The sequence below is a fragment of the Danio rerio genome, chromosome 7 (assembly GCF_049306965.1).
Source record: "Danio rerio strain Tuebingen ecotype United States chromosome 7, GRCz12tu, whole genome shotgun sequence".
NCBI classification, from domain to species: Eukaryota; Metazoa; Chordata; class Actinopteri; order Cypriniformes; family Danionidae; genus Danio; species Danio rerio.
The window spans coordinates 19,241,062-19,256,102 of NC_133182.1; the positions used below are offsets into that span (position 1 = coordinate 19,241,062).

Genomic DNA, 15,041 nt, shown 5'->3' on the forward strand with positions numbered 1-15,041 from the left:
TGCATATCAATATATTAGATCCGTGAATAAGCATCTCTTGGACAACAACAAAATACTAACACAACTCAACCAAGTGGGAATTATTTTGATTAGGGTTAAATATTCCCTATAAAGATTATGCTTTAGAACTAGAAGCGTGATGATACACTTACTCCACAAGACAAGACACGAGATTGGGTTTACGAGAACGAGACAAGAATTTTACACAGTTTTTTAAGAAATCCCCAATGATAAAATATATAAATGGAAATCTGAATGGGTCTTTTATTCAACTTGAAAAAAATCTTGTCATGATTAATCTCTGGAATTTTATAACACGAAGATCTCGTCACACCTCTACTTAGAAGGTAATTAAACATTTGAGAAGTGATGTGTTGTCAGTAACTTTATCAATGTGCCTCATTGGTGGATTGCTTCAAACCTCTTGTTTTTGATACCTGTGTTCCAAAGTTAATCAAACAAAAGACAATAAAATCAGTCACTGCTCTTGACTGAATAGCTGTAGTAACTTTAATAAAGTTTCATCTTTATTTATTGCATACAGTAAAGTTCCTATACAGTTTGCAGTGTTACGATTGGTTCAGTTTCGATACCTGAAAAGCACTGATTATTTTACCTGTATCACTGCTGTATAGTTTTAATTTGTGTTAAAACTATACAGCAGTCAAACTTTTTAATAGAGCACTATAAAAACACAGAAGTGAGATAAAGTGCTGAACAGAAATATGCGTAAATAAATGCAAAAAATAAGCAAAATAGTCTATAAAATACATAAAATACGAGACAAAAATAGCTAACCTACCTAAAAAGGCATTTGAATTAAAATAACTGGTTATTAAGATCGATTATCAAATGCCAATGAAAAAATAAAAACATTTTAAGAGCTGATTTAAAAGAGAACATGGTAGAGGCCTGTCTAATGGGCAGTGGCAAATTATTCCAAAGTCTAGGACCGGACCTACCACAGCGAAAGCACAAGCTTATCTATGCTTACGCTTTTCTTTTGGCACAATCAGAAAAAGCTGATCAGCTGACCTTAGAGAATGAGTGGGCTTATAGGGGTTTATCAGCCCAGAGATTTAAGATGGGACAGGACCAGATATTAGAGATTAAAAAACAAATATAAGAATCTTAAACTGTATTCTAAAATGAACAGGCAACCCATTATGCTAAGCAAACACGGGGGAAATGTGGTCATATTGGTGAGTACAGGTTACAGGCATGCTGCAGCAGCATTTTGCACCATTTGCAAATATGCAATAGCTGACCCGCTACTCCCCACATACTGTACAGCGCATTACAGTAATCTAACTGAGTGGTCACAAAAGCATGACGACTCTCTCAAACTGTTGTTTTGGTGTATATTGCTTTATTTTTACAGGTTGTCTTAATTGAAAAAAGCTAGATTTAACTACCGCTCTAATCTGATAGTCAAATTTAAAATGCCTGTCTCATATCATAGAGGCAGAGTGCAACATTTAATAATCTGAAGGCCATACCCGCAAGGAGGAAAAACGATTTAAACCGCCCCATTGACTTTGTATTGTGGGAAGCTGCCTCTCTGTCATTTCTGACAAATAACAACAAATAAAACAGTGTCTAATGAACCCAGAATTATGTTTTTATAAGCTGTCAATCCCCTTAAAAATGAGCATTTAAGCACACAAATGCAGAGTGCAGCATGTAATATTACAGAACTACAGTTACACCTGCTGGAATGAAATGTATTATCCAACAGAATATATTCATTTCTTTTAACCAGGTTTATTTCACCACCCTATGTGAACCTAAGAGATCTGACCAGTAACCAACTGTTCACCTCACACAGGCATACCAAGTGTCAGTCACAATATCCACATTTGTGACTTTAAAGGCTGGCTTTCACAGTTCGTTACTTATAAAAAATGAGTTCTGGGTTTATTAAACTTGTTTACTCTACACCATGTCGCACAGAAGCTTCTTTTGTCTCAAGTTATAAGTCTGAAATGACAGAGAGTCTCCCTCCCACAATAGAAAGTCAATGAAGCGAGTTGAATTGTTTTTCAGCATAACATCTTAAATATGTGTTTAGTATGCATCAGTACCATTTACAACGTGCGTTTGAAAGCTAAAAATGCTGCCATACCGCTGTTTTTTTGTCTGAAGGAGCAGTTCATTCTTTCACTACCAGCATTTTTTTAAAAAGTTGCCAGCCACTGACAGCATTTTTTACGAGTTTCATCTAAATTTGACAGTCCTCAGAATTTTTTTGCTAATATATGACCATATTATATATCAAAATAATGAACCAACCCTCTGCTTTCAAACAAAAAAAGCATAGGTTTGCTGTTGATATTGGTAGGGACCAATGAAACAGTGACCCTAAGATTGTAATACCAACCAAATCATGAGCATCACAAGTTTTTAATATGCCATACCTTACCTTAAAGGCATTGTACCGGTCATCCATGGCGTGTTTGATCATGAGATTTTTAAGCACAGCCACAGCCAGCTGTCTAATCTCTGGGCAGGCCTGAAGTCCATCAGCCACCTCGCGCAGAAGCAAACCCACCAGAAAATGATTCTTGCAGTAATCTTCAGTCAAGCTGTACTCCAGACTCTGATCTAAAACATGTTTTTTCAGGTCAGAGATTGCTTTTTACTCACTATATTTGATTTCACATTCATTATGATGCACTTTTTAATCTGTATGGCCTTTCAGTAGAAAGAAACAAGCAACATTTTTTTCCATGCATCCTGAAGACGCAATAGTATTAAAGATGCATATATGCAAATGATGCTTAACATACAGTAGAAACAGTCCTTGAGATATTTGTGATAGTGAAAAGCATTCGAATGAAAACAGCATGTCTAGGATTTGATGGCTGACTAAACTGAAATGTTGTGAAAGCAGACTTCACTGCATTCCAGACATCTGACAGCGGCAGAAACAGAAAGCAAAGAGTGATAGAAAAGCCTTGTGTTTGATGCCTCAGCAATGCTTTTGCTGGGCAAACAGGTTGGGCGATTCTGAATAACTGTTTTGAGGATTATTCTTGAAGACAAGTTTCTCGCACAGGAATTAAAATTAATCCAGTTTTTTTTTACTCACTTTCATGTGCTTTCCTTGAAATACAAGGGCCAGAATTTTGGAAGAAAAAAAAATAAATATCCATGCGCTGAAGAGTGAATCAGTGAACACAGTTCTTTTGAGTCTTTTTCAAATGGACTTGATTACTCAGAGACCAGTTACTGATTTAGTTTTGGTGGTTTTCTGGCCATTCAAATGTTTAGGGTCATTAACTTTTGTTTTTTTTTGTGTAAATGAAAAATACTTTTATTCAAGACGCAAACCAAAAAACAGACATTAAAGAGTTTCATAAATGCTAAAACATGGATTAAGGAGCTGCATTTATGTGATCAAAAATATAGAAAAACTAAAAATATTGTGCAATACATGCAGTTAAAGTCAGAATTATTTGCCCCCCTGTTTACTTTGTGCCTAATTTTTGTTTAACGGAGAGAAGATTTTATCAACAAATTTCTAAACATAATAGTTTTAATAACTCATCTCTAATAACTGATTTATTTTATCTTTGCCATGATGACAGTAAATAATATTTGGCTAGATATTTTTTAAGACACTTCTATACAGATTAAAGTGACATTTAAAGGCTTAACTAGGTTAATCAGGTTAACTAGGCAGGTTAAGGTAATTAGGCAAGTTATTGTATAACGATGGTCTGTTCTGTAGACTATCAAAAAATATATAGCTTAAAGGGGCTAAAAATATTGACCTTAAAATTGTGTTAATTATATTATAATTATTATATTGGTTATTCATAATTATATTATTAAATAAATACATTTTAAATAAATAAATATTAATTATTAAATCTTATTTATATTTATTTATTCACAAATCTTTTTTTACGTACATGTATGGATGAATATATTGGATATAAATTGTATATATTGGAATCTTTGCACTTTACAGCAGCACAAGCATTTAAAAGACACAAAAATGCATTCATATACACAGAACAGCAAGTAAAATAATATATATACACACTTAAAAATAGATGCGTACATATACAGTGCTCAACTTATGAGTACACCCCTCACAAATCTCTTACAAATCTCTCATTTAAATTAAGATTTTCTATAGAATGCTTAACAATATTTTATTTGTGCATTTACATTAGTCAGTACTGAAGCAAAATCAGAAGCTAATATAACAAAATATCTTACTTAAATATTTTATTTGTGCATATACATTAGTTTAGTCAGTACTGAAGCAAAATCGAGAGCTGATGTAACAAAATAACTTACAACTATGGTTCAAAACTCTAAATGTATATGTTACATGTATATAACATTTAAAAAAATATCAAACAACAAGAGAACGAAAAATATATACAATTTTGTTGAAATGTTGTAATTTGTAATATTTTTTGCAATATTTTGCATGAGTTTAAATGCATTATATTTCCATTTCTAAAGATGTTCTGTGACTAAAATATTATTTTAATAAATATATCTGTTTAATAAATCTGTTTTTTTCAAATACACCAACATATAATACCCATATTCACGGCGAAATTGATAAAAATTATTAATTTTCAAAATGGGGTTTGTGTATATGAGTACATTTGTGTGTTTTTACATGCTTGTGCTGTTATTATAACACAATGTAATTCTTATTATATAATATTCAAAAGCAGTACAAATATTTTTAAACAGCAATATTTCAGATTTTGGATCACATAAATGCAGCCTAAAATATCTTTTCAGAAAACTGACCACAAACGTTTAAATGTCAGTACTTTATCTACAGAAAATCACAGTCATTTTCTAAACAATAGAACTTGCTACTTAATTGAAAGCATGACACTAAAAGTAAGGTTACACTTCATTTTACAATGTTCTTGTAATATTGATTAACATTAATGTGAGGATTAGGGTCTGGTTAAACATTATTGAATTTAATTATGCATAATTTACCGTTACTACAATAATAAGTACATATAACATGCATCAAAGACACTGTATAAAGTAAAGTGCTACCAAAAGTGATTTGGCTTTGGAAAAACATGAAGGTGAGTAAATGAAAAAAAAAAGTACAAAACTTGAGTTTCCTGTCATCAAAACTGTAAACAGAGCAGCCAAAACCCCACTATTTCCTACAATCCCAATATGAATCAGATTTTGAAAAGTGCACACAAGAGGTTTCCGCACTCCTTCTGCATGTACAATATACAATATAATATATAGCTTAGAAAGGACAGGACGTGAAGACGAATACAAGATACACTTCATTAAAACATTCTGATGTAAGAGCGACAAACAAACTAGGTCAGTAAGAAACATTTCCCTTTACATTCCTAGAACATGAACGCATCCAAACAATCTTGTTTCACATTACAAAGTCATTGAAAATCATCAGAGCAAAGCAAATATGAGACGCTCGGTGACAGAAAAAGCAAAACCCCAACCCCAGGTGAACCCAAATGATGTTAGATGGGGATTTATGAGTGATGCGGGAGCACAGCAAAAGCAATTAGTGGGGTTATCAGGATGATTATCTGGCAACGGGAAGCGGTAGGAACCTACCTACGACACCGAAACACTCCGCCGCATACGAAATAAAATCTGAAATAATGAATAAAGGAAGCAATCATGCAGGATCGCCATCATCAGTGGTGGGGGTGTGAAGCTGTGAGGATGTTTAACTGTGTTTGAATGAAATACTACTTTACTAATGAACAATATACACGTCATACGCTACCTGACAAAAAGTCTTGTCACCTATGCAAGTTTTAGGAACAGCAAATAATAACTTGACTTGTGGTTGATCATTTGGGATCAAAAGTGGCTTATATGAAAGGCAAAGGCTTCTAGATTACACTTATTTTACCAAAATAAAATATGATCATTTTGATTTTTAATTATTTAATTAGGTCAGTAAGGTGTGACCATCATTTTTCCTTAACCAAACTTGCCTGATTTCTATGAGAATCTTGAGTCCATGCATGTTCCAATAGGTCTTCTAAAGTATTTGTGATGATTGGGATGCAGTTCAACAGATGATTCATCTGAAAAATCTACCTTCTGCCACTTTTCTAAACAATCAACCAAAAGTCGAGTTATTATTTGTTCCTCTTACAACTGGGATCGACCACAAGACTTTAGTCAGGTAGTGTATATTCACTTCATACTTTCTTGTATTTCTTTTATTTTTTTCTAAAAGTGGCTGGCTGCATGCATTATACAACCGGGCTATACAGTATGTATTTAGTCAATAGTCTTAGATTTATTTTACTGTATTTTATCAAACTATTGTAAAAGTGTAATTTTAATATTGACATGATGCCAGTAAAATGCACAACTTGTGGAAACAAAATGAATATCACTAAGATCAGATGCTTTTTAACTGGTTTTATTTGGTTCCTAACATTTAAATTGAACCAGTTTCAATTAACAGACCAATTTGATTACTCGACAGAGTTAAATTAATACGACATGCTCTTTTATTTGCCAATTTTTTAAATGTGTAAATGTATACATTAAATGTATGTATAAATACAATAAAAATCATTATAAATATATATATTTTTAAATATCTACATACAGTTGAAACCAGAAGTTTACTGTCCATACACTGTATAACAATAACAATTAAAAAAAAGTCAGATGTTAATGTGACTAAACTTTTTCTCTTTTAGGTAAGGTACTATTATCAAAAAAAGCTCAAATGCTCAGATGATGGTGTCAAGGTTTTGGAAGTTTCTGATTGGCTAATTGACAACATTTGAGTTAATTGAAGGCACAACTGTAGTATAGTATTTAAGGAAAACCTCAAACACACTGCTTCCTTGTGTGACAACATGAAAAAATCAACAAGAAAGAATCAACAAAAAAGCCAGATTACAACTCGCTAAATTACACTGGGAACAATAATAATTTTTGGAGACATGTCCTGTGGTCTGATGAAACTAAGATTGAACTGTTTGGCCATAATGACCAGTGTTACATTTGGAGGACAAAGGGGAAACCTTACAAGCCTAGAAACACCTTCCCAACTGTGAAGTATGGGGGCAGCAGCATCATGTTGTGGGGCTGTTTTGCTGCAGGAGGGACTGATCCACTTCACAGCATAGATGGCATCATTAAGAAAGAACATTATGTAGAAATACTAAAGCAACAAATAGGTCTTCCAAATAGACCATGACTCTAAGCATGCTCCTAAATTAGTTAAAAACTGCTTTATGGTCAATAAAGTAAATGTTTTGGAGTGGCCATCACAAAGCCCTGACCTCAATCCTATAAAAAAAGTTGTGGGCAGAGTTGAAAAAGCTTGTGCGAGCAAGACAGCCTACAAATCTGACTCAGTTACACCAGTTCTGTCAGGAGGAATGGGCAAAAATTCCTTCAAACTATAGTGAGAAGCTTGAGAAAGGATAACCAAAACATTTGACCAAAGTTATACAGTTTAAAAGCAAAGCTAAAAAAAAAAACAAGGAAACATATGTAAACTTTTGACAGTCTAGAAATTAATTAAAAATTATCAAGAAAAAAATATCATTATTCAGGCGATAAGCAAATGTAAATCATTTAGGTAATCCTAACTGATCTAAAATAGTAAACGTTTAGTATGATTTACTATCAGACTTTTTTTTTTAAATGGTTATGTTCCTTTTATAAGAGTGTATGTAAACTGCTGGTTTCAACTGTATATATACATATACACACAAATGTATTTTTTTAAAGATACAAAATATATAAATATAAATATATATACATATTTATATACACAGTGATTCAAAAAGAATACCACAACTTCCGGTTTGATGTAACTCAAGTGTCTGAAGGGGGTCATATTAAACACCTATGAACTTGCTTTCTACTGAAACAAAATTTTGGTTAATTACCCAAGGTTCCATCATGTTTCTTTGATGAAATACAGACTTTCAAAGTTGTGGTATTTTTTTTATCACCCTGTATGCTGGATATGCTTACTTTATATACATACTTTATACTACACATGAGTATTTGGTAGAGCATTAATCATGTGGTCTTTTTTCTGAACTGGGTTTAAGAAACAGTGATGATGGGAAATATGGGAGTGATCCATGCTGATGAAATGCAGGCTGTCAGACATTAATAAGTGTAGTAATAAGTGCAGTAAATTAAATAGTTAAATACAGTGCATTAGGGGGAAAAAACATTGGTAAGACTATCGCGCCTCATTTAGTGTCACTTTCACATCTCTGTATAGTCGGTTTCATGTTACATGGATTGAGAAATGGCAGAAAATCTAACAGTGGTTAGACTGGGATGGAGAGGGCATGATGGGGGCAAAAGAAAGCACTGGCAAAGGTGGTAGGCGCAGTAAGAGTGTATGCAGACATACCCTGGACCCGCTGCAGTTTGGTCCGGCCGAACGCCATGGGCAGATTCAGAGGAATGTAGTGCTCATGGTTGCAGACCGTCATGAGGAAGTCGAACTTCATCTCCGTAAGCACCTAAAAGCCATCATAACATTGAGCGGTTGGAGAAGTTGGTTAAGAGAGCTAGATAGGCTTCAGAGCAACAGATAAGACTCATTTATCACAGAGACGTATCTGCACAAGTTCTGACAAGCCAAACATCTTTATTTCAAAGTCAACACGAGTTTTTACTACGGGACAGTTAAATACAAATTAGACAGGCTCGTATTTAAATCCTGGCTGATATGATCATACCACAATTTCTTTGGTACCGCATTATTATTACTATTACAGTATATATTTTAATTTTAAAAAGTGAAAGTGACTTTAATTTATTTAATTAATGATATTTTTAATCATGAAAATCTTAGCAATAAGTTAAATCATGCTACATTATGTTAGCATTCATGTTAGAATCATAATATTAAAGTGTTAGTATGTGTTTCGTGTAAACAGCATGATAAATCATGGCGACAACATGGTAGTTGAATGTACTAGTAACCAGCTACATCATGCAAGAACATGCTAACAACATGCTAAAATATCTTCGCAATGTGTAAAGATAAATAGAAGCATCCGCATACTGAAACATGCTACAAACATGCCAATTCAATTAGTCAACGCCAATTTCATGCTACTCAAGTGCTAATTCATGCAAACAACAAGGAGTGAATTGGGCTAGCGATGTGGTAAATCATGCAAGCATTTTTAGCAAGTATTAGTTAGTCACTATGCTAAAAGTGAATTTTATAGCTGTGTTTAGTACAGTATGAAAAATAATGATAAAAAGTATTAAATGATTAGCAAATATATAAACATTCATTTTACATGACTTAAAACTGGTCTCAAACAATCACCGACAGGCATTTCAGTAAGTTCACATGGCTCACACACTATTTCTCACGCTGAGAAGTAAGAGATAACTTAATAAATGAGGTTCAGGGCAAACCACCTGTATAATATACTCTTTCCTCTCTATACACCAGACACTTTATTACACACACTTCTTTGTCTGTTTGTAAAGCTAAGAATTGTTCAATATTTAGTTCTATATACTCGTAGATATTTACATTAGATGTCGCCCACGCTATTGTTGTCTATTGGAAGGAATGAGTCACTAGAGCCACCATTTTAATACAGGGTAGCGCTCTTTTGAAATTAATTTGTGAACAAGGTGCAGTGGAGGACTGTGGCCATCCAGAGCCAGAGATATATACACATATATACATTTTGGGAGTTTTCCCGGTGGTCAGTGTGTAAATATTTTTTTTTAAATTAGGAAAATTACAATTTTACATCACTTTTCTACATCGATGGACGAGTGATTGCATGGGCATTGCTGACAAAGAGCATGTGTTTGTGTGCATGGAAATGTAAGATCCTCCCACACTGTTAAATTTGATCTAACCCATGTCCTAAAACACACTTGCTCTTCTACTTTTTCTTCTCATTCTAACGGAGGGAGCGATTTGTTTGTGAATGAATCCCCATTGCTCTAAATAAATATCCAGTCTACTGGCTACAGGAAATGTGTCATATTTGGTCTTATTTTTTTATAGCTGTAGCTTTTATTTCGATATCAAATATGATCTGCGTTTTTACTTCTTAATAATAAAAATAATAATTCCTTACATTTATATAGCGCTTTTCTGAGCACTCAAAGCGCTTTACACAATGGGGAGGAATCTCCTCATCCACCACCAGTGTGCAGCATCCACCTGGATGACGCGACGGCACCCATTTTGCACCAGACCGCACACCACACACCAGCTGATTGCTGGAGAGGAGACAGAGTGATGATATGCCAATCATGATATGGGGAGGGTTAGGAGGCCATGATGGACAGAGGCCAGAGGGCAGATTTGGCCAGGATGCCGGGGTTAAACCCCTACTCTTTTTCGAAGGACACCCTAGGATTTTTAACAACCACAGAGAGTCGGGACCTTGGTTTAACGTCTCACCCGAAAGACGGTGCTCACTGAGCAGTATACGAGTCCCCGTCACTATACTAGGGACCCACACAGACCACAGGTTGAGCGCCCCCAGCTGGCCTCACTAACACCACTTCCGGCAGCAAACTAGCTTTCCCACGTGGTCTCCCATCCAGGTACTGACTGGGCGCAGCCCTGCTTAGCTTCAGTGGGTGACCATGTGAGAGTTGCAGAGAGCTAGCTTCCCACACTTCATCATTGAGATTCATATTATACTGTGTATGAGACAAATAAAAGTTGAATTTAAATTTGGAGTGATGTTCTCTTAAGATATACACCGTTAAAAACTGGTGATCATCACAACGGGCAAATCCCAGAGTAAAATGAGAAAATATGATACACCGGTGTTTTGGAATACGGACTGTTACACTGTTTTCATATTATTTGTTTTTGTTTTATTTATACTTGTCTCTTTTATTCCTGTTTATGTAAAGCACTTTGAGTTGCCACTGTGTATGAATTGTGCTACATAAATAAACTTGCCTTGAAAATTATTTTTTCACTGGATTTACAAAAAAAAGGTAAGTGGTTGCAAAAAATGTATATGTGCTGAATTTAAACAAATAAATTAAGGTGAATATTATGAAATTTAATTTGTTTGTTTAAATTCAGCCCAAATAAATTGTTTGCAATCACTTACCTTACATTTTTTTTTTAGTAAATACACCGAATAATTTTTTTCAGTGTAGTCTGTTAATTTGAATTTGTTGTTACCAGGCAAATTATGTGATCCCGCTGTAAGCATGTTTGTTTGCTACTAGGGAATGTGAATGTGCGTGCGATTCAATGAATGCAGTAACGCCTTCCTTTTTATTTTACGACTCTTGGATGAAATCACTTTCCTTGATCAAAAATAGAAAATGCTTTCTTTTTCCTCTTCCTCTCTCCCTCACACACACACACGCATACGCGCACGCACACACATACACACACACACACACACACACACTCTCCATAAACATAATTATTTTTAATCAATCTTATGTCAATTCAGACCCCCATGTACACATTTAGGTGCATATTCACGTGATTGAATGCGCATTAACAGTAGGTTTAAGTACCTTCAGGGTATACAGTAAAAACACAAAAACACAAGTCTTGACATACATGTTCGGCAAGTTCTGCAATCCTACTATACAGTATGTGTACAGTTTATACATCCAACATTGTTGTTAAGCTGTTTAGACGTGTATTAGGTCACCTTTATTTTTATTTTTGATACCTGCATTTTTTTTTAAATATTAAACAAATTTTAGATTTTTTTGATACCCAAAGGTTGAACTAGGTAATGCACTGCTGGTTCAAAACACACTGAAGCACAGGTTGCCAAATTGATGGCACCAACAGCAGTGTGTCTGACTTTTGAGCCTAAAGGCTGACTTAAGTCATGTTCTAACTACAAGCATTGGCATGTGATAGAAGTAATGTTTTCCATACATGTTTTTGTCCTAACCAACACCTGAAATTCATATATTAGAAACGGCTACTATTTCTCACAGCTGTACAACAGAAAAGTGACAATGATCACCTCAGGTACACCTCGTGCTTTATTCAGTGTTAAATGCTAATAATGTGAGTTTGTATGCCATTTCACATGACATTTATTGCCATACTGCTGAAAGCAGCAGCAGACCGTTCACCTCAGACCTTGAAATTGAACTTTAGAACTGTGACTCAGTGGAAGCCAACATATATCTGTGATTCAGCATCGTCATTTAATAATGTTAAAGAGGTTTACTATGTATTGATTAGATTGTAAATCTTAGCATTTCATTGGAGTGCAGTAAGTGCACTATTATGTGCTTCTGAATGGATGTATTTCAATGTATTTCAATTTCTGACCCCTTTCATCTGGTGCAAACAGACAAATTGCTTATCACTGCAAATCTTGTCATGTAGCATGTTGTTAGGACACAGGGTCATGTATTAGCTGCTCACCTAATGTTTACATTTGTAATTTTTATATTATTTGTTATATAAAAACCTCATGTGGAACTCTAAATCCGTGTCTCATTTCTGAGTTTGCTATGGTCAAATGGCATTGGGCGGGTTATAAAGAGGCCAAAACAAAGTCAGACGTTCTGGCACGGAAAGCACATTTTCAAAAACTGTGTTAAGCTGATTTAATGTTTTAATGGATTTACTCCCTTTTTAGGTGAAGTAACTAAAAGTAACTTTTTACAGTGCAACATGTAATCTCACTTCAAGCGGTTGATAAAACCTCAGAGCCCTGCCTGATGTGAGTTATTATAAATGTAAATACAGTGGATGTTTTTTTTTCTATCCGTCAAATAGCAAGAATGAATTTAGAATACTTCTTTAAGCTACACATTATGCTAAATTAAAAATTTATTTTAGAATTTATTGCATTTGAATTCCATTTATAGATTAATTCTTTCGTTTCAGGGTTTTAGTAGGACTAATCGAGGAACGAATTATTGATTTCATAATTACTTATTAAAGTATAACATTAATTATAACAAGGATATGCATTAATAAGACGTGATCGTGCAAGCGAATTTGTCATTTGAATTATGCTCAGACCTCCACAGTTTAAAATAAGCTAACAGTCAGTTAAACCTTAGCATAAGATAACACACACACAGCTTTATAACAGGCTATAAAATGCACAGTTAATCACTTAGGCCTATTAAAACATTTTTTTAAAAACTGTACTGAAAGAAAAAAGCACAAGAAAGAAAGTCGCTTTGAAATAGAAACTTATTTTATTAACGTGCTTTAATTTTAGGCAGTTATTTAAGATTTTTTTAGTAACAAAAAATAGAGTAAGCCTGCTAGAAAAATTTTAATGTCGCACAGATCTGACCTGTATTGGTTTACCGGCGAGCGTGAGCGTAATGTTACGGAGCGCTTGCATTGGGTGGTTCGCAAGACTATGGAGTAATGCTTAGCGGAGCGTCACACCTCTCTGCTTCTACTTTCATGCCTCTGGCTGTTACAGTGTATCAGTTCAGCATGTTCACTACGTTACACAACTGCCCCCTGCTGGTCATGTCTTTCTTGTACTGTACCATGTTGTGCTTTGTCATGCATTAGTAAGGTGCGACACCACTTTAGATCACTCGCGCATTCTTAGGCCCCGTTTACACTAGTGCGTTTTAGTTTTAAAACGGCGTTGTAGAATGAAAACGATCCGCGTCCACACTCGCGTTTTACCCAGCGTTTCTGAACAGCTCTCAGTCCACACCAAAACGCTGAAAACGCACATCACGTGACCACACACACACTCTCGAGCAAGCGCTCCAGCATTTCTACCCAGATGAGAGCTCTGCTTGTCGGACTGCTCATCAAGCATCTCCCGCTGCATCTAATCTCACTATATTTGCTAAACGTGATATTTTATTCATGTTGTTGTCTTTATCTAACGACATAGGCCAATTCCCTGACTTTGGTCATTGGAATCTATTAAGTTACTTGTTCACGGGTAACATGTTTTGGTTAAGCGCAAAGACAAGTTAATGATTAATCCAGGTACATTGACTGATCGCTTGCCTTTATTTCCCACAATGTATAAACTTATTGTATGTTATACTTTTATAATTATCGATTATTAAAACTGATATTCAGCAAAAGAGAGGGTGCGTTTCGTATTTTCACTGAAATTGAAAGGAGGCAGTTGTTATTGGCTCCGTTTTGTTATAAATATCCACACAGTGAAGATGACGCTCATATATGCAGCACGACGCCTCAACATTTCTGCTGTCTGTTAAGTTGCTAATATTAAAAAGAAAATAGGCAGTTCCTTATATCAAGTTTACATTTTATTGTTGAGAAAGTGAAACAACGTAGCCAAGGTGATGTGAATGAAGTTATAAAGTACACTGTTCCCTGTGAAGATTTACCCATGTCCTCGGTAAGTTTTCCATATCAAACTGAGAAGGGGGAGACTGCAGCCTTGATCAAACTTGCGAAGTCTTAACTTACAAGAAGAGGATGCGAGACTGAACTGTGTGTAGGCTACTTAATATTGAGGAAAAGCCCCAATCAGATAGGCGAACGTTTGAAGCCCCGCCTCCGTTTTCAGATGTCTCCGTCTTTCCCCATCCACACTGAGACGGAGCAGCAGCGTTTCAGAATGAAAACGGCCTTTCCAGCGTTTTCAAAAAGCTCCGTTTTCGGCGCTCGAGAACTCCGGCGTAGTGTGGACGGATGGCGTAACCGTAGCAAAACTTATGGGTTTTCAAACTAAAACGCATTAGTGTAAACGGGGCCTAAAGAGAATCTAAAAATATAAATGTTATATTGTGTGCATTACTGACATTTCTGTACACTAATAACCATATCTATTGCAGTATGCCCAAGGTTTCATTAAAAGGGCACCATGTTTAATATTCATAAAATATATAAAAGAATAAATGCATGAAATGAAATAAATGGACCACTTTTAATCTATGGAATTGGTATTTTTAGTGTTTAACGTTCACCCTTTTTCCTGAATCTTATCAGCTATGGTTTTGATATTACAATCTCATAATTTATGGCTTATCAATGCATGCAATGTGTATTCCAAGGACAGTCAGACTAGACAGAAGTAAAACAGAGTCATCCACGATTTTATGAT

At 35.0% G+C, this 15,041-nt stretch overlaps 1 protein-coding gene across 5 annotated transcripts in view; it reads right to left on the minus strand.

The window, feature by feature from the left end:
* Positions 1-15,041, minus strand: part of dock11 (dedicator of cytokinesis 11) — a 152,593-nt gene that overhangs the window by 69,125 nt on the left and 68,427 nt on the right. For 3 of the 5 annotated variants that reach the window (XR_012382568.1, XM_073907182.1, NM_001202493.1), the window contains exons 30-31: positions 8,393-8,504; positions 2,423-2,604 (exon numbers count right to left, since the gene is read on the minus strand). Coding sequence is in view for 3 of the 5 variants with exons in the window: in XM_073907182.1 (XP_073763283.1) it covers positions 2,423-2,604; positions 8,393-8,504 (294 nt within the window). In the remaining 2 variants the exon portion in view is untranslated. Of the gene's footprint in view, positions 1-2,422; positions 2,605-5,592; positions 5,632-8,392; positions 8,505-15,041 lie in introns of all 5 variants that reach the window. The other 2 variants (XR_012382567.1, XM_009303084.4) reach the window with 1 other exon arrangement.